Source organism: Melopsittacus undulatus, chromosome 2, assembly GCF_012275295.1.
Source record: "Melopsittacus undulatus isolate bMelUnd1 chromosome 2, bMelUnd1.mat.Z, whole genome shotgun sequence".
Lineage (NCBI taxonomy): Eukaryota > Metazoa > Chordata > Aves > Psittaciformes > Psittaculidae > Melopsittacus > Melopsittacus undulatus.
This window is the reverse complement of record NC_047528.1, coordinates 75,363,130-75,388,317: the sequence shown is the minus strand read 5'-3', so window position 1 is coordinate 75,388,317 and position 25,188 is coordinate 75,363,130. Positions and strand designations below refer to the sequence as shown.

At 42.5% G+C, this 25,188-nt stretch overlaps 1 protein-coding gene across 1 annotated transcript in view; it reads left to right on the top strand.

Moving 5' to 3' along the window:
• Positions 1–11,686: 11,686 nt before the first annotated feature.
• The window catches only part of GPM6B (glycoprotein M6B), a 107,931-nt gene continuing 94,429 nt past the window's right edge, over positions 11,687–25,188 (top strand). The window contains exon 1 of the mRNA XM_034073625.1: positions 11,687–11,808. Coding sequence (XP_033929516.1) covers positions 11,805–11,808 — 4 coding nt within the window. The 5' untranslated portion in view covers positions 11,687–11,804. The remainder of the gene's footprint in view (positions 11,809–25,188) is intronic.

Here is a 25,188-nt window from a genome sequence, read left to right as displayed (position 1 = left end):
CTGCTTTGGTCTAAAACATTTACATTTCTCTCCACAGGCATGTTAGCCAGCTTCTCTAATACAAAACATGTAGAAAAGCAAACATCTATTTTCCTTGCTGAACACAGAATGTAACACTCATTCTGGGCAAACACATGGATGGGTTTATCCCAAGATTTCTAAGGTTTTTATTTTTCATTGTTACTTTCTATGTTAAAGTGTCTTGAGTTTGCAGATTTGGAGATGCTGTGCCAAGGAGCATACTTGCACAATTCAGGTTCATACCCTTTGCTTCAGCATGAACCATAGCAGGAATCAGAAGCCCAAGATTTAGTTAGCCCTTTTGGTCTAGACATGTACCAGTATCCAGCAAGAAAAAGTCTGTGCCTCCTATTTTATTAATTTTTATTCTGACATAGCTAAATCTTATTCCCATCCTTTGCACTGGACAGGAAAGCTCTTGGGTCATCATGTCTAGTTTCTGCTACCTCCACCAACCACATCATCTAATACATTTCAGAAATTAATTAGGCTCCACTTTAAAACAAATTCCATTTCCTGGCACCCCCACTTCTGCTAGTTAAGACTGCATGTCCCACCTCTCTTTTGCAAAGCATAGTAAAATATCAAGACTCCCACAAGGTTCAAGTTGTCCTTTGTCAGAAGGCTCCAAAAATCCAAACGCAGGAACAGATTACGTATCTTGGTCTTTTCTGTATTAATTACAGTACTGTAATATCCTCTCCCTGGACAGAAGGAAAGGAATTACTGTTGTGAGAAAAGTACATGCTTGAAGTATGTTTTTTTCTTAAGAAATAGTTCATCAAAGGCACACTTCTGGTCTGCAGCATATTCCATGAATGGGTTGGGTAATAGCCAAAGGCTCCCATCCCACTATCCTCCTTTCATGCGAAGTGGTGAGACTGAAGCTAAAACTTCAGCCAGGTTATGCTGCAGTGCATTCAAAAAACAAAAGTTTGATAAGTTGCTCCAAACCAAATAATTCATACATGACTGCAGAAAATAAATCTGAAATGGACTATAAACCAAAAACAATTAAAAAATAATAGGCAATATATAGTATTACATTTGGGAAGACAGTAATATTCATGACTTTTTAACAATTTTATATATATATACATTGATGAATTTAGGATTTCTAGTATTGCCAGATCACTGTGCTAGAGACAAGAAATATTTGTTATAACTGAGTCTTCCTGAACATAATATGATGTTTCCATTTGTACTGCTCTGCCACAGAGTTGTGTCTCAGCAGTGCTGTAGCTGATTTGTGGTCCTGTTTTGGTGTCACCACCCTGGTTGTTCCAGAGCATGCAGAGTTCTTCCTTGGCACACCTCTGAGAAGTCCTGTGGCTAAGCAGCACTCATGGTAGCTGTTTTTACCATTATATACCAGTCCTGTGGTCTTCATTATGTTACCTTTTTTTTTTTTTTTGCTAGCCATTGAACTTAATGTGCAAACTGTACTGCCCATTTGAGGCTTGCTCTTGCTCTGAAAGCCACAGTGCTGAGTATGTGACATGACTGGGTGCCATGACAACAGGCTGTGATATCAGAAATGCCAGATGATTAGATAATTTTAGGGACATGCCAGAAAGAGCAGCTGCATTGTGCTTCAGAAAGCCCTTGCTCCAGAACTGCTCTCTACCAGCAAAGAAAATAGAGAAAATGAGTGACGAGTAACTGCTCAGTGCTCCCTCCTTTGCTTGCTCCATTGAGGAGATCCCTCTTCAGGTCATCTACAGCTCCAGTGTCAGAGCATAAACATTTATCTCCAGAGTGCAAAAGTGGTTCTACAAAGAACTTCTATGGAGATTAGTTACTTGCCCTTCGTGAGTGTGCTTTACTGTGCAGGCCTGCTCTAAAAAGATGTCCTGTACTTTCCCTGTCAACAGCAGTTAAATCTTGCTTGGAAAGAGAAAAAAAAGCTGCCTGACTGCAGTCACTTCCCTTCAATAGCTATTTCAGTCTCGTAGTGTTACTTGCATTATTCAAGTCTAGCAAAATGAAATCTGTTTCTACAGCATGGCTATGGCTAGAGCTTTTTTTGTGGTAAATACATTGATTATAATTAACTGCACTAGTGGTTTGTGTTACATTGTAGAAACTGTCATTCCAGGCATAGCCTGCAAGTGCTATAGTCCCTGTCAACATGACAGAATTGTTCACTTCAGTCCAAGAAGATACCACATCCTACTGAAATAAAACATAATAATAGTTTAGATTGTTGAAATTTTAAAATACCGTATGAAAAACCAGTAATTGAACAATTTTGGTTTGCTTGTTTAACTTCCTCCATGCCAGGTTTTTGATGCATTAAATGATGTAAAACCGCAATAATGGTAGAAAACATACAGCTGAATCTCAAGTACAATGCAGATTTATTCTTTTTTCTAGTAGGGTGACAAAAATTATGGTAATAATAGAGTAGGAAAAGTTAAAATAAAACTGTTGGGTTTTTCCAATTTTCCAGAATTCTTTTAATTTCCTGGTTTCCAGAAATAAAATGTGAGGGGGGTTTTTATACTTCTTAGCTGAGCAACCTTTAAAATGATGAACGGCTTAGCAGCCTCACTTTGCAGGGCTTGAAATAGCATCTGAATGCATTCTGAATGTACGAAAACCGCCTACAGTGCCTTTCCCACTGCTGCCATCCCCACAAAGCTACCTGGAATTAAATGGATATGCGCTGTGATGCATTTTCCTGGCAACTTCATAGTTTGCATCTTCAAGGATCCAGCTGAGCAGTTTTCAGGGTCTCCCTTGTCTCAGTCACTTTCAGTCCACCTGTGCTCTCTTCTTGCTACCTCATCTTTTTCACAAAGGCTCCTATGCACCTTGCACCCCTCCACCCCAAACACACACTCTTCTGTAGCATGATTCTGCTCTCATCTCTCAGCTCCTACACTCTTGTCCACCTCCCACATGTAAGGCACGAAATGTTGCCTGGATGCACTCGGAAACCAGCAAGACTAATCTAGATGACCAGAAAAAGGGTCAGTGCCTCTAGCACCCTAAGTGCTGAAAGCAGAAAGTGCTGAGACGCTTCCCACAGTGTTGTCCCTGACCTGACAGTGGCTGAAGGGAGATTATTCTCTCCTCTTTTCCTAATTAAACCACAAAACTTCCTCACTGCTGTGCAAGTGGTGGGAAGGTGTTACTGCCAGTTCCTCTCTCCCCACTTTGGGTAGACTCCAATCACTCAGTAAATATCCCCATTTGTTTTAACGACTGACCAAAGCCTTTCTAAAGTAGCAGCCTTTCTAAAGTTGCAATGCAGTGAAACCACCATGATCCTTTTGAGCACCAGGGGAAGCTTTTGTAAGACTTTCCCCTAGAGGGAGAAACAATTACTGGATACAGAGCCTGGGCTTCACAATCCATCTGTTTAATTCATAGTGTGTCTCAACAGTACATCTCTGTCAACGTCATCTCTCCAACAGCAAGGCATAGCTGTGATTTAAGAGCTTGGCCATTTGAAAGACCAACCAGGCAACCATGATCTATTCCCACCCAGCACATGAGGATGTTGCTAAGGCAGTTTCTCACTTTAAGAATGGGTTTATCTCTTTTTCTCTCTTTTCAGCCCTCTTTGCCAGCTGGCATCCCGTTTTCCACTTTTCCAGTGGGCACTGCTTCAGCTCAGTGTGAATCTTTGGAGGGGGAGCAGTAGCCTATTTAGAGCTTAAAACACATAGAGATTTACTGGCTGGAACCCCAGAGAACAACCTACCAAGAGGGTGATGAGGGCACTTAGCCAGATCATCTCCAAAAATTATTGTTAAAAGAACCTCATGTGCATGTTAAGTAAATATCAAATATGCAAAACCCCCATACATGTAACATGCAGATAATAACACAAGGTAACAAGCCCTATCTCCAAACAAATAATAGCACTCTTGTAACCACAGGCAATTCCAGTATTTTATGTTCACTTTCAATGTCCTCTGAATGTTTCATATCTATAATATATTAAACTCCCACAGGCTCCAGCAGGACTAGGATTTAGTGTAAAACCATTGCTAAAAAGAGGGGAAGAAATTTTTCTTGCACACAAACAGGCAAAAAAAATTCTAAAATAAATGTGATCCAGGAAGCAATTATATAAAGGCGTTGATAATTTGATTTGCATATAAAATAATAACAAGAACGGAAGCTAAGTTATCCCCATATACACAGAAACCCTGGGTTTTCGGGATTGGCTACTCATTATTCTCATCATACAAAGCAATTCAGTCTGCAGCTGCATTTCTCTCTTACAAATCCAATTCAATCAAGAGAAACATCATTAGCAAACCCACTGATTTATCCACCAGTAAAGTGCTGATACAGGCTTCTATTCCTGCTGCTAATAAATTCTCTACGTAGCAGTGTTTGCTTTCTCTCTAGGGATCTCCCATTATACTAATGGCTACAGGTTTCTAACTTTACCACTGGAATTTTTAATAGAATAGTAGGGTCCAAAACCTGTGGAAGTCTTAGGAAAGGAAGGACACAAACCTAGATCATGCAGCCAGTTGCTACAGAGATGTGGCTATATGTCACTGCAGTTGGAGCAGCACCTGGTGCCTTCAAAATTGCTGTAACAAGACCTTTTTGGGGGGTTTTGTTTGGGTTGGGATTTTTTTTTATTCTCTGAAATATAACCATTGTCTCCTGTTTTGCTCATCACTTTCCCCGATTCCTTCAGTGGGCTTGTTTCCAGTGCCTTGCCTCCCTCTCTGTACGTTCTCCTGCCTCCTGCTTGGTTTGTTGCCTTGATTACCAGCCTGATGGGCTCATCTACCTTTGTTTTGGCATCTTTTCTCCTGCAGACATGCAGCAGCTCTGAAAACCCTTGCTAGGTGCTGTCTCTTGTTCCTCCTGCCCGTCAGCTGCCACCAGGGCTCTGGGCGCTCAGCTTACCACAGCATCATCCCCTTGCTGCTTTCACATGCATGAGCCCTAACACACTATTTCAAGGCAAGGGCACACATCTCAGCATCTTTTTCAAGATGGGCTCCAAAAGGGAAAGCCCAAGGGGTGTTAGAAGTGCTATTGTCTTTTGGGAATAATTTCCCAAGCTGCAGGTTCCATATCTTCTTTAATAGTCCTAGGTCATTTTTATCTGCCATGTTCATGTGATGCTGGGTTTGCCTGTGGCCCTTTCATCTTTTAAACTCAAATAAGTTATTTTCTTGGAATATTGGAGGCCAGAATTAATATTCTAGGCTATCTGGCAGCGAAGAAACACTTGAATTTGGCCTGAATTTTATTAAAAAAAAAAACAAACAAAAACCAACAAAATGTAAGAATCCAAATCCACCTAAGACAGTAGCCCATGTTTAATATGGCTTTAATTAAAAGTTTTATTACATTCCTCTCTGGGGGTTGTATTATTTTTCTACTTGCTGAACATGATATCCAAGTTAACAAAAATCAGATAAAATGAGTCTTAGGAAAAAAAAAAGAGAGATTTGCAAAAATTCAGCATCTGGACTGAAAACAGTTGGAAAATGCTTTATGTTTAGAATAACTGTTTGGATTTTTTAAAGAAAGAAAGAACACCATTTTTGTTAGTCTAGGGAGTGAGATGTTAAATTAATCTTCTGAACACATGATTGAGTATCAAATGCCATCTCATAGTTATTTGTCGATTTCCTCAGTTGCATTCATCCTGGTTGGGCTTTCCTGGAGGCCTCTCACTCATCTGACCAGAGTGGCTTGTGCTTTTTTATTCCCAAATGTTGCATTTCTGGCTTGTCTAATGCATTTGGCTTTCAGTGAAGTCAGAAGGAGGTGAAGTGTTTCCATGACATCAGCAGATCTGAAGCCACATCTTCCTTCCAAAAACACACCTCACAGAGCTGATGAAGGATGTTATCACCCCTTAGTCCTATTTCCATTACCTACCAATGAAGAAGAACCTGCCACCATAGCTCCAACAGCCGAGGACACACACCCTCCACAGCCTGTTTGAACTATTCTTCTGCACTGTTGTGCAAGCCAAGCCAGCAAGTTACTCCACTGCTGAGTTACTGAGTCATTCCCATCTTTCCTCCAACACATCACATTTTTGCCACAAACCACAGCTTTTGAGTATAACCATTTGCTAGAACTGGACTGTACTAAGTGTGAAGAGCAGTACAGAAGCAATAAAGCACAGTGTGTGCAGGGTGAGAAAAACCAACAGAAAGCCCAAACCAGCATTTTGGAATGTATATTAGTAGAAAACTAAAGCATTACAAGAGAATTTAGCTCAGCTTTATGATACAGTTTAAGTCCTAGGCACCATTCATGTTTACAAAGCTGAATTAAAACCTGATTTAGTTTAACCCTAAATTGTAGTCCTGCTGGAGCCTGTGGGAGTTTTATTATATTACAGATAAGTTACAGGCTGGTGCCTATTGACAGAAGTGAAAAAATGAGAAGTAAAATGAAATCAGCTGGCTGTTACTCAGCCTTCACTGCCCAACTGGATCCGGAAAAGTGTTAAAATGAGTCCTGCAATTTTCCTTTCCAGCATTTAGAATGTGATTTTCAGTTAAAAAAAAAAAAAAAAAAAAAGGGGCACCTGAGAATGTTTTTAAATTCTCTCTGTGGTTGCCATCAAAGGAGTTTTCTACTTTGGAAAAAGAGAGCAAGCCTTGTCTCCAAACGCGCTTTTGCCAGGAATTCTGTCCTGATTAGGCTGCCTTGGAGCACTTTCTTGGGTGGGTGCCATACTGAAGTTATTGGATGGCAGCCATGTGTTCAACACTCTTAAAATAAAGTCTATTCCCTTAATTTGCAACTCAACATAAAACTCAGGTTAAGTCCATTGATATCGCAGGAGGGCGGGGCTAACATACATATGTATGCAATTATTTTCAGGATATTGCAATGAGTACATCTATACTCCCACAGATGCTGTTCTGAAGTTTAACGCTCGTGTTCCTTGGGTATGCATCTTGCTCCTGTCTGGTTTCTTCATTTGCAAATTATTCCACATTAAGATCTCCTGGCTGGTACTAATGAAAATGCTGGATAATCCATATGTTTGAGTCAGCTCCTCTTAAAGACATTCAGTTGGTCTCTCCAGCCCCCACAGTCCTACCCCACAACAGGATCATAGTAAACCACTTCGGTAAATGTTTATAGCCAGGCCTGCTAGACTGAGCCCATCAGCTCTGACCAAACTCAAGCATGTTTTTGAGCATAAATGTTTTAGAATGAGGCACATGGAAAAATGCCTTCACAGGGATCATTTTATCATGACTCACATAGCAGGATGTAAGACTTTTCTCTCCCTTACTTGGAGAGAGGGTTGTCAGCATCTCTCATCCACATTTCACAGATCTATCGAGAAGGATGAAATGAGGTGGGCTGCACATAGAAGGAGAGGTTGTATTGACTTGTATTTTTTCTGTGTAACAAGCATCCATTTCAGTTGTTACTCTTTCACTCACAAGCTTTCCACTCTGAATAATGCCTTACTGAGACCATCCACACTCTTTCAGACCTCATATTATCTCCTACATGATCCTCTACCAGCTGTGGGTTACCTGTTTGACATGCAGAGAGAGAAAGACACAGAAGCAAGTATATGTATACAGAATAAAACCACCCAATACTGTTCTCTTGGTCTTTACCCAGGCCCAGTCTCTCACAGACACTTACAGTGTATCTACACACAGAAGTGCAAAATACTGTACTTCAGGTAAGGTAAGGTAAGGTAAGGTAAGGTAAGGTAAGGTAAGAGATCCTGATCTAAACATTAATCCTTCATTTTAAATTATATCTTCTAGGGTTTTTTTGCTTTTTCTTTTTTGTACCTTTAAAATCACAAAGTGTTGTTGGTTATTCCACAAGTGACCTGGGGATATGCAACAGAGATGAGTCTGTCTTTGAACACTGGAGATGTATTCAGTACTCCGTAATTAACACCAAAATGGTAATCACTAATTTTCAGATAAAATCAACTATGGTTCATTGGGAAAAAATATGCATTCTGTTGAATATATAATTATATCTATTCTAAAGCAATCAGTGCTTGTATTTGCATATTGAGAAACAGTTCCTGGAAATATGACCTACTTGGTAATAAACAGTTTTGGTTTTGAAGAATATTTATTCCTTACACTATCTATTGCACCTACATGTTAAATTTCAGAAGGAATACCTGCATGCTAGCTAAACTATATCAAATTACTTCTCGTTTTTTATCTTTTCCTTTCTCTCTTTACCCCAGACTACACAGTACCCATGATCAGTACAATTTTGCTTGGATGAACTTTGCAAACAGCTCTCTGCAGTGAGCACTGAGAAGGGGGTTTGGTAGCACCAGTTGGAGTTTGAAATGGATCAGCTTCACACAAAAGGTACAAATAACATAGGAGAGCATGAGTCATTCCCCTTCATCTACACTGAGATGTTGAGTTTAAAACATGAAAAGGTCACCACTTTTTTGTGCACAGATGAGAGTATAAAGTGATCCAATTGTCATCTTACTTCTTTTTTAATATCCATGGCCTCTGAACCGCCACTTTGAACAGAAGATCACATGGGAGAGAAAAACCCCAGCATGGCTCAACTGTATGTGAAATCACAAAAGTTCAAGGCAGAGAGGATGGATGAACCCCCTTGAGAAAGGCCACAGAGAGCACTCACTGCAACTAAAACTGTATTTTATCACTTTTGATTTCCTTAAAACTAAAATACACTTGTGTTAACATTCAAAAGGGGACTGGTTTATGAGTTTCTGATTTTATAAGGTTTTGGAGATTTGCAGGATTTTTGCAAAATCAAGTGTAGGAGTGGTACCCTATACACTCACTCTGGGAACTGGTATTGCCTGTGTAGTAGTCAGAAGAAGTAATATTTACAATTAACCACTAGCTTCACTATTAGCAGAGGGAGCCATGGGAAGGGGGCTCACCTACAGCCAAAGCTAGGACACTGTGTGAGCTGAAGACCCACGGAAGCAGGTGTCCCACTGAAAGATATTTTTACTAGACCACTGTCTTTAATATTGCGTAATGTTTAATCGAAGCTAAAACATTAAGTGGAAACATCCTGCCTTTGATTCTGGTTTTAATGGGGAAGGTTCCTTGTAGCTAGGGCAATTTGTCTAGTTAGACAGCCTGAGGAAAGACAGAAAGGGTGGAAAACAGAGACAAGTAATAAGGTAGCAGCACCTACCACACTGTTCTGTCCACAGAGAAAATAGGGATTAATTTTAGAGCTAGGGTGTTCTCCACTGAAGAAGTAGGGAAACGGATGGAGCCTGGTAAATTAACAACAAAAAATAATTATATGCAACAAGCCTTCACTTGCTCTTGAAATCAGTTTCACCACTGATTGCTAGAAATGGTCAAATACAGTAAAATGCAGAGTTTCAGGCTGATACCATGCCCTCAGTTATCACTGATGAGGCCCTCCCTTTCCATCCTACCTCTCCCTGACCTTGAGATAGAAGTTAAATTTTCTTCTGCAAATCAGGAGGCTTTTTTAAAACTTCTCTAGAGAAGAACACACTGCTCCACACCAGATTAGAAGATACACCAAGCATATTGCTGCAGGGAGTGAAGGTATTTCTTGAAATACCTGGTATCATCACACTAGTATTAGGGTAACACTACAAATTTCTCTACAAATAAAGAAGTGCTTGCAGGTTGTTACCCAAGATATGGAAAGGTTTCAAGCACCTAGCATAGACAATGAATGACATTAATCAGTGCAGAATTCTGACCTCCACCTTCATATCAAATCTCCAATGGCACCAGGTTGTTTTACGATCCCTTGGTGACAAGATTGTCTGGATCAATCTATCTGTCTTCCAGGGTAAACTATAGCAGGCCTTTATCCTTCCTTTAGGGCTACCAGCTATAGCACCCAAGGAGCCATTCAGCCACTGAGACTGGCTGAAATGCTACACATTCCAGCCTTTCTCCTTCCCGTTATATACTAGATAAAAGAGTAAGAACATGGACCGGAATCCAGCTGTAAGACTTTCCCAACTAGGGAAGTACCTATTTCTACAGATAGCTTAGTTCTGAAATTAAATCCATCAATTTCTATTCCTAGCAGAAATTCCAGGTAAGCATCCCTGCCTTCTTGACCTCATTTGAGTACTGTAGTGTAGTTTTGCTTTTTTGCTTAAAGAATCAAAATTTCTAACATCAGCCCTGTCAGCTTCTCTCTTCACTTGTCAGAGAGTCAGTATCTCTGTGAGTGGAAATCCCCACTGACTGCTGAGCCGTAACCAATATTTGGACAGCTGTTCTTTGCTTTACTCTTTGGATAGTAAAACAACCAACATTTCTGAGAATGACAGAAAGTGAGTCCCTCCTCTCACTGCATATGTGTTAATATGGACAAGTCCTGTGCTACCAAAGAAATGTCTACTCCATACCTTGGTGCAAGTATGCAAACCTAATCTGGACAGTGCTGACTCTGTTGACCAAATTCCCTTGAGCAACTAGTCCCACAGATTTCAGATGACTGCACACAGTACTTCAAGAGCTGGGGGCTGAAATTGCAAAGAATGAACTAATTTCCCTCAAAATGAGTGGTCAGACTTGTCGCTCCTTTGCCTTCATGTTTTATTAATATGTTCTTAAGCAATCGATCTTCTTTAGAGGGGAATAGTATGGTTACATAATTTAATAGTTCAATTTGTTAATAATCATGGGAGAAGATTAAATATCTCTTTATACTTCACGTAAATAACAGAAAATTGTGGTACTATTATTGTGACAGAGGAAATGCATGCCAATTACCCAATTAATGTAAATCAGCACAACCTGATTGATATTAGTTACTGTACATGCATTTATTCTGACTAAAGAACTGGCCTTTGCCTCTGAATCAAATTGCTCTGATGGTAAAAATCCAACTTAGAGAAGAAACTAAACAGAAAAAAGACAACTTTGCCACTCTGTTCCATACCCTTCACCTCCATCTGTGAAGACTCACTCCTACAACACAACTGTTCTTGCCTTCCTACACATCCAGGTATGAAGGGGTTTTGCTGGTAAGCTCTCAGGAGAGAAGCCACTCCTGGCCCCCCAAGCTCTCTGGTGTGTTACTTTTGGATACCCTTCTCTTTGGTTTCTCCAAAAGCTAAGATACATTTCTCACCGTGCTTAAAGAAATTAAAAAGTCACTGCAAGCACAGGCAGGCAAGGCTGTGTGGCAGGAACATCACCTGGGTGGCAGCTACCGCAGTGCTATGTAACGCTGTACACCAGCATCCATAGGTTCAGAAGAGGCAGTGAAGATAAGAATCACGTTGCTGAACACAAATATAGATATTAATGAAGTAATGTTATGTTTGCGCACATGGTGCCCTTGCCGTGGAGGAACATCAAGAAGCAGAAGCCTCTGAAGGTCAAGGATGCCCTTAGCCCCATTTCCTGGGCAAGAGCCTGAAACGTAGAGGAGCAGGGAACCAGCCTGGCCCCGGGGGCTCCTTCCTAGAAGCCTCCCGAGGGCGAACGGTAAAACGCTGGAGGAAACCGGGGACACCATACGAAAGCAAGCCCCAGCTTCAGGGACACCCCTGCAGCAGGGTCCGGGCAGGAGGAGCACCGCAGGGGTGCCCCACCAGGCCGCGGGGCGGCGCTTCGCCACTCTGCCCCGGGCCGGGCCGGGCCGGACCGTGTCGGGCCGGGCTCCCCCAGGGCGGAGCAGGCAGGCGGGGCTGTCCCCGCCCCTCCCGCCGCGCCGCAGCCGCCGGAGGCGAGCGGAGCCCGCCAGTGTGTGTCTCCCGCAGTTCAGCGAGGCACGGTTGAGCGAGTCCTTGCCCTGTTTCCCCCGCATCGCCCGGGCGACCAGAGCCGGCTATGGGTAAGCGAGAGGGGCTGCGGGGAGCCCCCTCTCCGGGACCGCGGGGTAGGAGCAGGGGCAGGTGCTGGGCAGCCCCGGGGGTGGTGGCAGCCCCAGCCCGGCCTCTTGCCGTGGGGCTGCAGCCTGTTGAGCGCCCCGGCAGAGCGGGCTGGGGGCGGCCGCCCCTCCATCCCGTTCGGGCCGCGCCGCTGCCACAGCGGGGCGCGGGGAGCTCCTGGCCGGCGGGGTAGCGGGACCACGCGAGCTGCAGAGCGCTCTCGGCTTTAAAAATCAATTACTATTAGTGGCGGTACTACAGGATCCCGGAGCGATAGTTTCTTGGAGGCGGTTGTCCGCAGCCGGACCGGAGTGTGCCTTCTTACCCGGTCCTGCCGGCGCTGAGGCTGGGGTCTGCGCCGCACGCCTGAGGCAGGGGCAGCCGGTGGGGCCGGGCCGGAGCGCCGCAGGGCAGCCTCGGGTCCCGGGTAGTGACTCGGTCAGTTCGCCGCTTCCCCTCGGGCGAGGCTGGGCGCGGGGTCCCTCTCAGCCCTCTGGGCGTGCTCAGCTTTGCCGTGGGGTGCAGTGTGGCTGGTGAGAGCAGGGATCACCTCGGGGGCACGGCGGAGAGCGGACGTGCCTTTTCGGGATGGGGAAGGGTTGAGGGCGCTTGTTGTGCTCTGAGCGTTGGGGAACGTTGGGATAAAGCGGTGCGCTTTTGCCTCCACTCTGGGGTCTGTGCAGTGGAGAGAGTTGGGCGGCTTCTGTTCCCCAACTTACAGGGAGGGTAGCGGCTGTGTGAGTGTGCTAACGCGAGCAGAAATGGGGCCCTGGCTAGGAAAGGACTCATCCTGCACATGGATCACTCGATATTCAACGCACGCGTTCAGCGTTCTCATCCTTTCAGGCATGGGCTGTTTCCTGCGAGCTGTCCTTTCAACCAGCAGTACGTCCAAATTAATTAAGCAGTAATTAAAGTTATGAAATTTGGGAAAAAAGAAAAATGCAACTGTATCTTTGGTCCAGTTTGCCGGTGGTGTGGCATTGCTTAGAGGTTGCAGCTGCTAAAGCAGAGCCATCAGTGCATGCCTGTGTGTTAACATGCACATACTGATGCTGGCGCTGTCTCTGGTTTTAATTAAGAAAAGGAAAAAAAAATATTAATTACTCAGCCAAAACTAAAGGAAGCTGACAGAATTGCTACTTTGTTAAATTAATCCGCTTCACTTAACTCCTGAATTTCTAAATGATTATTAACCAGTTTGTTCCCTAGTTTAGTGAAGATCAGACTCCTGTAGTATTACAGCCTTTTTACTAAGTTCTTTGAAGTTTCCAACACCCCTTTCAATGCATGTTGAAGTACTGATTCCTGTTGCCTCTGCAGCTCTGAAGGCTGAAACTAGCAAGCCAGCTGCATTATTGGCACCAAAAAGCTTATATTTTGTGTGCATATTCTGACACCTTTTAGACAGCTCTTTCTCTGTGTAAACTTTTGATATTAAACAGTGATGTTGACAACTTTTCCCATGTCTGTATCTTAGTATCCACTTAATACTGTTACTGTATTACCATAGGTTGATGTCAAATAAATGTTGGAATGGGATAAAAGAGTGAAAGATAGAAAGGAATGTTTCTGAATATTATTAAAAGAAGTTTATTCATTGGATTACTATGTCTTGGGGAAGGATAAAATTTGTTAGACGACACATATAAAATTGTTCTTAAGTGTCTTTCCTGCCAAGTCTATGAAATTGCTTTTTCTTTAGAAAATTAAGCTGCTAGGGGTTTAATATCAAAATGTTTTAAATCTTTGAGAGGGATTCATCCTGAGGAGAAGCAAATCTTTATTTTAGTCCTAAAATCTTAGAAAACCACTAAAGTTAGTCTTGCAGGTTGTGCAAGTGTTTGAAATGTGTGTTTTGTGTTGGTATAGACTGCCTTGTCCTGAATGTAGCAGTTGGGAAGGGGGGAGTGGAGAGAAAAAAAATTTCTTAAACGTTTTCCTCATAACAGCGATAGGACAAAACTCCAATGTCTGATGACTTCTTTGCTTAGAAACGTTGTTGGATGATCAAGCAGCGGCTGGCTGGGCAGTGATGGCATGGTCAGTCAGGAGAGGGGACTTCTAGCACAAATTTCAGATGAAGTACTTCAGAAAGAAGTCACAAAAAGAAATTGCAAAAAGAAGCCTTTGTCAGCTGTGGATCCAGTCCTCCATGAATACGATGTTTTGTTTATGCCATTGTATAACTGCTGCCTTGGCATTAGTTAGGCTGAGGCCAATGTGACCATCTAACCAGGACTTGTTTGGAGCGCAGTGCTGTATTGAGCTTCCTGATCCAATGGCGAGGGTGCATTTGACTGTTATCAGGACAACTTGAATTGTCCTTGCTTGCACAAAACTTTTGTGTAGGACTGGCTTGCTGAGGCTGATTTTTCTTTTTCTTTTTGGAGGTGCCAAGAGCCCACCGTGGCCACTGATATTCATTGGGCTTTTGGCCCTCAGTGCTTCTGAAAGTCAACACCAGTCAGGGTCAGCACTGGCTGGAAGTTCGTTACTGATGACCAGTGCAGTGCAAGAAAACCCATGTTGGTGTCTTACATCATGGCACATGCTCTCCCAAATATAGTGTCTTATCTAGGAAGTGGGGAGAACGGGGGACTGTTGTTTTATAAAATGAATAGAAAATGCAAAAGGTTTTTATTTCTAAAAGTTTCACAAGCATAATACAGTGTAATTTCTTGGGGACTGTGTTTTCATCAGTTTAGGCCTTTTCTTTTTGTACTCCCCAAACTGTTGCTTTCAAATAAGAAAAGTGGTTGGAGCAGGGTGTGTACATATATTGTGTTTTGGTTGGTTGTTTTTTTTTTAAAGAGGTACAGAGGAGAGCACTGTGTGCAAACGGGGGTGATACGATGCCTGTCTTCATGTGGGTTTGCATCTCATCCCTCTGAGTCCCTGTGCAGGAAGTGCTGCCTAACGGAGCCTGCAGACACAGGAGTTCCCAGAGGCGTCACAAGGTGTTGTGCCAGGGCTGTCACCTATCCTTCATGCCTTCTGCAGCACATCCAGATCCCCCAACAGTATTTGCTGCTCCATCCCAGAATGAACCATCCCTTCCTTGGAGGCAGTAACCTCAGGAGCTCCACTTTAGGGGCTTCTACACCTGTAGAAACAGTCCTCGCTTTTAAGTGAAAGGTGTCCAAAGTAGGTTTAAATATTCCCTAAAACAGGCTTTATTCTTACAGACCACTAGGGGCAAAGCCTGAAAGAAAATCAGTCCTCTCTCTTTCTATTCAGCTATACATTTTGTTCAGGCAGGAGCTAAAGTCTATTGTGTATCACAGTAATAGTAAAAATAGTAAATAGTAAAATTGTTAATATCACTCATTAAGGGTGGCTGGATTTCAGTTGCCAAGTGGTGTAGTCCGTATTCTGTTCAGTCTTGTACCTCAAATATATTTAACCTCATTTCTACAAAAAAAGGAAACTAATACTAAGTTTATCTTCCCTTAAAACCTGTGAAATATAAAATTTTATACTGCTGCCTTTTCTCTATCTCTGTAACACCTGCTTAGGCTATTAAAAAGTACTTTATTTTGCCTTCTCACTATAACCCTTTGTGTCTGAGAGAGGTGTGGAGGAGAAAATGTGCATTTCACATATTTCCCAGTATCCTAAACAATTTGTTTTTTTACCATATTTATGAATTCTCCCTCTAGCTCTCTTTTTAAACAAGTGGTTCAGTAATACAGGAAAGCTGCAGTCCCATGTGTGAATTATGATATGTCTGATAGATTTTGAAATGTTACATTTTAGAAAAATGTACTTGAGAGGGCTGAACTCTAGCAGTGGCTGATTATTTGTCTTCGGAGTGTTTCTAGAATTTCTTAAACCAGTTGAAATCTTCAGGTCACTTTCAGTGTTTAGAGGACTTGAATTACTTTTCTGAAGCCAAGGACCTTTTTTTATTTTTTTTTTTCATGTTTGCTTCCATGTGTTGTGATTCCAGCAGTTGTCACGTTGCAAGCATCATTTATTTGTTTATATACAGCATTTTCCTATGGCCTTTGTTTTTCAAGATTAATGCTATCTAATCACAGAACAGTCTGGGTTGGAAGGGATCTTCAAGGGTCCAGCCCCTCTGCAAAGAGCAGGGACATCTTCAACTAGATCAGGTTGTCCAGAAACACATCCAGCTTGGCCTTGAATGTCTCCAGGGATGGTACATTCACCACCTCTCTGGGCAACCTGTTCCAGTAGTTTGCCACCCTCATTGTAAAGAATATTTTCCTTACATCCAACCTGAACTCTCCATTTTTTAATTATAAACCATTATCCGTATTGCAACAGGCCCTGCTAAAACGTCTCTCCTCACAGAATGGTTTGGGTTGGAAAAGACCTTTAAAGATCATCTAGTCCAACCCCTCTGCCATGGGCAGGAACACTTTTTCACTTGCTCAAAGCCCTGTCCAGCCTGACCTTGAACACTTTCAAGGATGGAATACTCAGAGATGGGTCATCTACAGCTTCTCTAAGCAGTATTTAGTAATATCTGAAGTCATTACTCTAAAAAAAATGAAGTCCATTTCATGGTAAGGTTAAAATAAATTTCAAATAAACCCAGTGAAGCCCACTTCTTGGTATCCTTTTGTATTCCTTGTCCCTGAGTGGTGTGTATTCTTGTAGAGAGGATTTTTTCCCTGAGATATACAGCTGGCACAGGGAGACACAGAATCACTGCACGTAATGTACTTTTACTATTGATATTTGGATGTAAATGCACTCTTATCTCTCTAGAAGTGCGAGAGCGTTGTATGCAATGAAATTTCACTGGGGTAGATCATTTGCAGAGGGAGCTGCTATGGCTTGTTACATTACCACACTCCACAGGATGGGCGTTCTTCACACTGAAACTCCTGGATTTCTTTTCTTTTTGACCTCCCCCATGTACATCCCAGCTATGTGTACCCTTCACCCCTCCTCAGACACACATGTACATATCTGGTCCCAGTGAACGTATCCCCCAGGGTGGCACATCACCTTGCTCCTCTGAGCAGCTCCTTGGGCTGCTCTCACTGGGGGATTGAGAGTTTTCACAGATAAGCAGCTTGTCTGTGAGTTGCTCAGGTCCACCTGCAAAAAAGAAATTGAACTCTTCATGTCACCACAGTGTTAACACTGCAGAAGATGTATGTGTTTGCTTATAGTGTACTTTTAATGTAGGTGCTTTTTCCCTGAAGTGTGGAGTCAATGCTTGCTCCTGTTGGAACACATGGCATCTCGCTGAAGTGCCAGGCTGATTGGGGTACGCTGTGGCACATTTGGGGGCTGTTCTCCAGGGTACTTGTGGTTAGATTGATTTGAGCTGTCCAGGGAAATCAAAATCCTTTCTGTTCTTCTGGTTGGGTCTTTAAAATCTGTTTGGGTGTGTCTCTAGGTTTGGGTTGTGGTCAGCAAATGTAAGGAAAGACAGTTCAGTCTCTGTGTGGGACATCGAAGAATGTTGTATTAAACTAATAGGTCTCAGCTGAGCCTGTGAAGCTCTGTCCAGATGCAGAAGCCAGGGCTGGGAGGGTTTGTGGGTTAATACCCAAAATGGCCAAAGGATGCAACAGAGCCATGGTGGCTCTTGGCCATCATGTTCATCTTGTAAGGTGTCTTCTTCCAGGTTGTATTCAACATAGCTTATGTCCCAGAGGAAGTGAACTCAGCATGACTGTACTGGGGGAGGAATCCAACTCTCCTGATCTTCTCACAACTTTTCTTCTGTGGGCAGGTGTGAACTTCTGACAACTAGGGTGCTGGGATGGCTGTGCCAATCAAAATTCCCTTACATCCCTTCCCTGTAAACAACAGGGGAGAAGATTTCACCATTTATTGTAACAAATACATAGCATCCTATGTTCCACCGAGTCCTCAGCTGTTCGTTACTTTCTGCTGTTGCTCTGTCTTGTTCCTTTGGCAGTGTCTGTCTCAGTAATTATTTGTCTCTTGGGTTTTAGGCTCAAAAGCTTGCTTGTGGAGTTGTGGCTTGGGAACCATTTACAAACAACAAAAAGAACTATGAGAATTCAAAATCTTTTGTTCTCCCTGGTTTTGGAGCTGTTTCACTATCACTAGTTTAAAATGTGAATGGAGCTTATGTTTCATTAATAGAAAGATGTGCCTGAGGAAGCTATTGAGTCATATAAACCTTGGTGTGTTGCTGTGCGTCAGTTTTGTGTGTCTTTTAATGCTTTGACAGTTGAGTGGATGTGACACTCATGAATTTCAGCTTAAAGTTATATGTACAAAAGCTGACTTTGAGGAATGTGTTTACACTTAATGTTTGGTTCTATTTTTTGGGGGTTTTTTTTGCCTGGGGAGAAAAATGTAGAAAAGGACCGTTGTTCAAATATAGCTGGGACCTGGGTCATGAGGAAGGCTGAAGTTATGAACTGATTTGGAGTATCCAGCATATGGTACTCCTTCAGAATTTGTGATGGCTTTTTTAATGTTTTATTAATTGCACAGAGTTATCATTGCATATTGCAGCCTAAAACACTATCTTTGTATACATTGCTTCAGTGTCAATGAAGAAAATACAAGAATTGTCCCAGTCTAAGCCATGCATAAATCAGACAGTGGGATTTCACTGAAGGTAAACAGGGCAAAACGTGCTCTGTTGGTGCCTCAGGAGTAAGGAAGCAGCTGGCTTGCCTTCCAAGTGCTGCTTTGTGGAGTGACAGGCAGAAAGGACACCTTGTGTTAACAACACAGCTGGCTGGGAGATCCAAACACCAGAGTAAATGATGGGAGTCTAGCCAGGGAAGGATTACGTTTGGAGCAGTGAGCTGGTTTTCTTAATATTGGAAACATACATCTGGGCTTACTGGTGGTTTTGTTGAGCTGGAGCCATGGAGCTAACTTAAGAGGAATCTGACTCCTGTTGCCAGCAAGGCACAGTTAACTGGGGTTCTCTGATGTCTAGTTTTTGCTTTACCTTTTAGTCTGTGTTTTTGTCAGCTTGCATGCTAGGAAATTCATAATTTCCTAAAAGTTCTAATGCTGAGTGTGCATCAGTGAAGCTGCTGGGTGAAAGTGAGTGTTGGTTGCCTTCAGTCTTTTGCCTGCACCCTTTGTGAGCCTGCTTGGCAGAACAGCTGCTGTTGCATCTTAGGAATACTTTAAGACAGATTCCCCACTGTTTGTTTGGATTTTTTAACGCTTTGGGTTTCTGATAGGACATTAATGTTTCATGATGTGAGAGTGCTTTCCACAACTTAAGATGTCTTTTCAAAGCTTCTAAAGTTCAAGGTTCCAGAAACCTCTGTCAGGATTTGCTGGAATGAAGTCCTGGGCACTCACTGTTGACAAATGTTATGCAAGTCTGAACCAGAGCTCTGGCTGGATCTTCAGTACATTTTCCTAAGCTCTCTACAAAAATAATTGTCATTTTCTTGTTGATTGTGTTTTCTGTATCTTATTTTGGATTTCTTTTGAAGGAATGACTTCTGGAAGGTTTTAAAGATTGCTATTTGTATGTAAACTTAGGCTTTTGTGACCAGAACTGTGTTGACATAAATGTCACCTACTTTCCCAAACAAAAGTGTAAAATGAGTTGTATTTGTGAAGCACAGAGCTGAAAGTAAGTTTGCCACATGCAGCTTCCCTTGTGGGAAATTAAATGCTTTTCTTGAGCTGCTTAGGCATGTGTTAATAAAAAAGTCAGGAGGAAAGAGAGATGACTAGTGGGAGTATTTGGAGCTGAGAACTCTTGGTGCAAGCACAGGGATCTGCTCCAGCACATCTGTCAAGAGCCCACGACTTGCAAGGTGTAATGAACAATAACACTTCATACAACATCTGCTTGGGCTTTGTGATGGGCTCTGATACAAAAGCCTTGAAATCTCTGAGATATTTGTCATACCATGTCAGGGGAATGCAACAGAATCTGGTGCATCATATATTATTGCCTGCTCCCCAGACAGTGAAGTTACTAGTTACTAAAGCTGATAGCTGTTTCCCTGAGCCAGTTTTACATAAGCAAATACAAGGAATGAAATGCAGAGGGGGCTTTAGTATGTGTGGCTGGTATAGCCCATGTTAGTAATTATATCCCTTAAAGAGCGCATACCTTCACTTCATTCTCCCATTCCACGCTGAAACTAATGTGGCAATTTCTTATGCTTGATAATTGCCTGATGGAAATCCCCCAATTCAGATACTGTCTTAATGACATGGGATGAAAAATAGCCAGTTACCTAATTTTGCTTTTTAGTAGCCTGTAATTTTTAGTTTCTCTCTTGGAATTGTTCTCAAACCATTTGAAAATACCTATTTTTCTCCACAATCTTGAGCTATGAGAAGCATAAGATAGATACTTAATCTTTAACCTCCTCCTGGGATTCTCATTTTTTTTTCATCTTACCTGCCACGTACATGCTTGCAAGGCTGTGTTTGACAAATAGTTGTAATCTACCACATATTAAATTCCTCTTATTCCTCAGTGGAAACCTCTGGGAGGCAGAAAAGAACCAGGAAGGAATAAACAAACTCTTGAAAACACTAATTTAAAGTAGCTGTGGTGGATTGAAGGTGGGTATGTGGGGAGTGGGTGGAACTGAAACAAAGCACGAATGAGGTAGCAGCATGAGTCAAGACTCAAATGATTTTAGCCTTAACCAGTCTGCAGATTTCATTAAAATGGTTTGGTTTGGGTTTTTTTTCTGTAAATCTTTGTTTCTGGATTTTTTTTAAGGTTTTCTATGGCTGTTGTCACAAAAACTGCTGGATGTTTTCCTCATTATGGTCAGCTCACCAGTGCACCCCAGACATCATTTAGGCTCTTTCCATCATCCTCACAAAGAGGAAGTGCTGGATCTTTATGGTTGAAAGTTGTCTTCTCCTCCCTCTAGCCTGTTTTCTACTAGGTTTTGTGGGAAAGGGGTGTGTGTGAGGGCCGATTTTTCCCTGCACCTCTTATTCCTGTTGGCATTTGAGCCTGCATTGAAGCCATTCTCCCTGAAATTGTGACCAGGAAGGAGCACTTGCTTGTTTTGCATACATGTGGTTACACGTGGTAGGTGAGCACAGCTGTGACACTACCTGATGATGCACTTGCAGTACTTGCAGGTATGTTTTCCAATGACTGATAGCTGCTAGCTTCTGTCTGTTTCAAAGTAAGGTGCCCCTCCTAGAGAGGGAAAACAGTGGGTACATTGGGAGAAACAGTTTTAAAATATGCAGAAAATCAGGAGACACTCTTTTAAAGCAGAATTAAGTGCTTTACTGGAGGAAGTTTCAAGGCTTGGCTTTCTCTTTCCACAGTAATAGAAAGGCACTGCACATGAGGAATAGTGAATGTTCTTGCTGAGGCTAATGGGAATGTCTCAGCTGCTGTTAAAAGCTGATGTATGACTGTTAATTACTGCACGCTGAATCTTTTAGCTGTTCTTATAAGAACATACAGAGAAAAAGTGCATGAAAATAACATAGTTAGTCTACGCTAGCTACTTCTTCCCATTACAAAATGCACTTAGTTGATGAACTGTTTCTGGCATGCTAAATGGATGCCTGTGCAAGACTTCTGAGGAAAGTCTTCGTGAGAGGAGAGATGACTTATGGAAGATGAGAGATGGACTTCGTAAGAAGACATAGCTTGGGAGAAGCTCTTATCCAGCCTAGACATGAGTTTTTGAAGCATTACTGTCTCATGGTATAAGGCAGGTTTATGGATTAAAAAAATGCCATCATGCTTGCTTATATTCTCATTGACTGTAAATCTGTAAATAAAAATAGTAAAATGCTTGATCCCTAACCCTTTGGTTTTTAGGGAAGAGGATGGTAAGATTAGTAGGAGGGAAGCATGCCTTATCCCTTCAAGTTCGTGAGCGTGACTACTGTGCCCACTTCCCACATGGTCAGTAGTCTGTCTTCTTCTGCATGTGTGAAATGTTCCTTATGCTAGCTCCTGTACCTTGTAAATAAAGTATTTTCTATTGCCTTACTCAGAAAATATGTCAAGCTTTTAGTTGCATATGCTTCCTTGCTCCAACACTTGCGCCTTGCATTTGCATATTGTTATCAGATCTCCATAGAAAGATATTTCTTCTCCTTACCCAAGTTTAAACACAGGAGAGAAATATTAAAATCATGAAGTGGTTTGGATTGGAAGGGACCTCAAAGTTCATATAGTTTCAACCCCCCTGCTGTAGGCAGGGACACCTTCAACTGCACCCTGTTGCTCAAAGCCCTGTCCAGCCTGGCCTTGAGCACTGCCAGGGATGAGGCAACCACAGCTCCTCTGGGCAACCTGTGCCAGTGCCTTAGCACCCTCACAGTAAAGAACTTCTTCCTTATATCTAATGTGATTCTATGCTCTTTCTGTTTAAAACCATTCTCCCTTGTCCTATTCCTACATGCCCTTGTAAAAAAGTCTCTCTCCAGCTTTTCAGTAGTCCCCTGTAGCTAGAAGGGCTCCCTTGAGCCTTTCCCAGGCTGAACAAGCCCAACTCTCTCAGCCTGTCTTGGTAGGAGAGGTGCTTCAGCCCTTTGATCATCTTCATGGCCTCTGAATTTGCTCAAACAGATCAACATCCTTCTTATGTGGAATGCCAGAGCTGAATGCAGTACTCCAGGTGGGGTCTTAGAAGAGCAGCGTAGAAGGGAAGAATCACCTCCCTTGACCTCCTTGCCACACTTCTTTTGGTGCAGCCCAAGATAGGGTTGGCATTTTGGGCTGCAAGTGCAAACTGCCAGGTAATATTCAAGTGAACGTGCAGCAGGAGCCTTTGCTCTTTGGTGGCAGATATGGTGGATCTGTGATGCTTAAAGCCTTCAGGCTTGGTATCTGCTGCCTCCCTGCTTTGTTCTGAAGGGGACAGCTGAGAAGAGCACCCCAGTGAGAATCTACATCCCAGGCCTCCTGCAGCACTCAGGATGTACTGTGATCCTAACAATTAATTTAAAATCCTTCCCCTAGGTCATCATGACTTTTAAGGAGCTTTTGCACTTATCTCAGAAAACGCCTTTCTTCCTTGCACGTGACCTGCCAGGACAGCTGTGTTTCTCTTAAGCACTGAAGTTAATGATACAAAACATGAAGCTTGAGAAGGGGAGAGCAGGATTACAGCTCTTCTTAGCTGTGTACCCACTGCTGATGTCCCTTGCGTGGGAGAACAGCATGACCAGGGCTTTTGTGGCTGCAGTACAGATTGTAAGGCATGACTTCAGCATCTGTGATCCTTTCTGCTAGGGGTTTAGAGGATGATGCTTGTATAGCCTTTCTGGACTTAGTGTGAAACAAGGCAAGCTTTCTTATTTTCCCTGGTGTCCCTTTTTTGTTTGCGGGGGTTTCTTTTTGTTTGTTTGTTAATGCAATGCAATGGAAAAGATTTTTTTCAGGCTTCACAGTAACATGACATGTAAAGGTCTTCCTTTGTTTTTGTGTACATTGCTAACATACACATTTCTGATAAGCCCTGTGGACTAGGTGGCTTTGCATCCTGGGGTGATCACGATGCTTCTGCATGCAGTAGGACAAAAGTTGCTCAGTGTGGATGTCTGGTAGTGTTTTGTCTGGGCTGTACAGCTTCTTTCCTATCGGCATCCATACAGTAACCTAAACTTGCCTCTTTTCACACAACCTTGAATTGGCTATTAACTTGCCTCTCACACACAAGCATGCACACTTTTTAAATTTCAGCTTTGCTTGAGGTCTCCTCCTGTTGCCTCTTCTCATGAAGCTGTGTGTGGGCTTACCTGCAGCATGGCAGGAGTTTGCATGAGGAAATACCTTCCCAAATATTAGCCTTGTGGAGGCACATGGAAGAGTCAGGGCAGCACTCTCAGCAAGCTTCACCACCTTCTTTTGTTTCCCTCATAGCTATGGTGACCCTGGATGTGAGACCAGGAATGTATGCACTGGAGATGATTTAAGGAAATGTGCAGCACTCCATACTAATTAATTCAGGTCATGATACTCATAGGGTAAGCACAGTGGCTTCCTGCCTCCCAAGTGGTTGCTGTGATTCTGATGTGAACTCTTTTGGCTTATGCCAAGAAAAAAACCTGTGCAGTAATTAAAATGCACCTGAACTGCTTTAGAAGAGTCTGATTTGAATTAGGTCACGATTATTAACTCTAGTAGTACTCAGCTTTGCTAAATCCTTCCCTGACTTCCATGCTGTTTATTCCACTGCTACTCCATCAGCTCAGTAACATTTGCTGGGATAGTATCTGTTTAGATGAGACCCTTTATTTCTGTGGAGAAGACAAGGACTTGGCTAAATGTACCATAAGCCTCGGTGGGACCCTGTCTAGGATGTGATGCCCACTGCAGAGCTTGTTAATGGCTGATAGGGTCTCATGTTAGCTCATCCTCAAAAAGCTAGAACTATGAGAGCAGAAAAAAGAGAGCGAAAAGGTAACCTTACTGCTTGCATAACTGTGCTGAATGCTGTACTTCTCATGAGCATCTGAAATAGTTAACAAAATCGGACTGCTTAGAGTTACTGCATGAAATTTAAGTCCTTTGGGGTTTAAGGGCATTGCCTTTTGTATGCATGTGTGGGAAATTTGAGGGAAAAGCAAGAGTACAACAGAGTTTTAATCTCGGTCCATGACAGCTCTGTCAGTTTGAGGGCTCAGAGTCCCTTGCTTATGCTTTTCTTTCACATGAGATGGTGATGATGACTGTTTTTTCTTTATGTCTAGATGACACCACTTGAAAGGGTATCTTTAAGCCCTTTGTGGGAACAGTAAGCTGTGAAACATGGGTTTTCATAAAAAAAAAATGCAGCAAAGCTTTTCTGAGAAGAAGCATTTTGCATCAAGTCCTGTTACCAGGTCACGACTATGGAGCACTAGTTTCAAAGTCTCTCATGTTACAGCCGTGCTACTTGTTTTCCAAAGCATTTTTCAGATAGGATCCACTGGGAGCTGCTGGTATGGTTTCCCAAATTCTTCTCCAGTATAGTTCCTGGATGCCTGGATGCCCCTGCCTTGATCTGAAGTACAGTGGTGTTGGTAAGGCCTACAGTGTTTGTAACCTCTGGTGATGGAGCAAATACTTGTTTCACTGTTGTTTGTTTTTACTATGTTAAATAGTCGCTGCTGGCAGAAGAACAAAAAACAGTAGGATTTTATTTTTTTAATTCAAGAAGGATTTAATCCAAGAAGCAGGATACTTATACTAGAAAAGCCTTTCGTAAGAAATTGAAACATCTCTTTGGAAACAAAAGACATTTGGAATGAGTGTTGTAGAAAGCTTTGTTGTTTTGGCTTGTTTTGTTGTTTGTTTTTTGGGGTTTTTTTCCTCTCTGACAGAGTTATCTCTGCTGTGAAATGAAACCAAACCTTAGTTTGAAGGCTTGTATTCAACATCCCCTCAGCTTGGGAGCGATTGGAAAGGAAAGCAA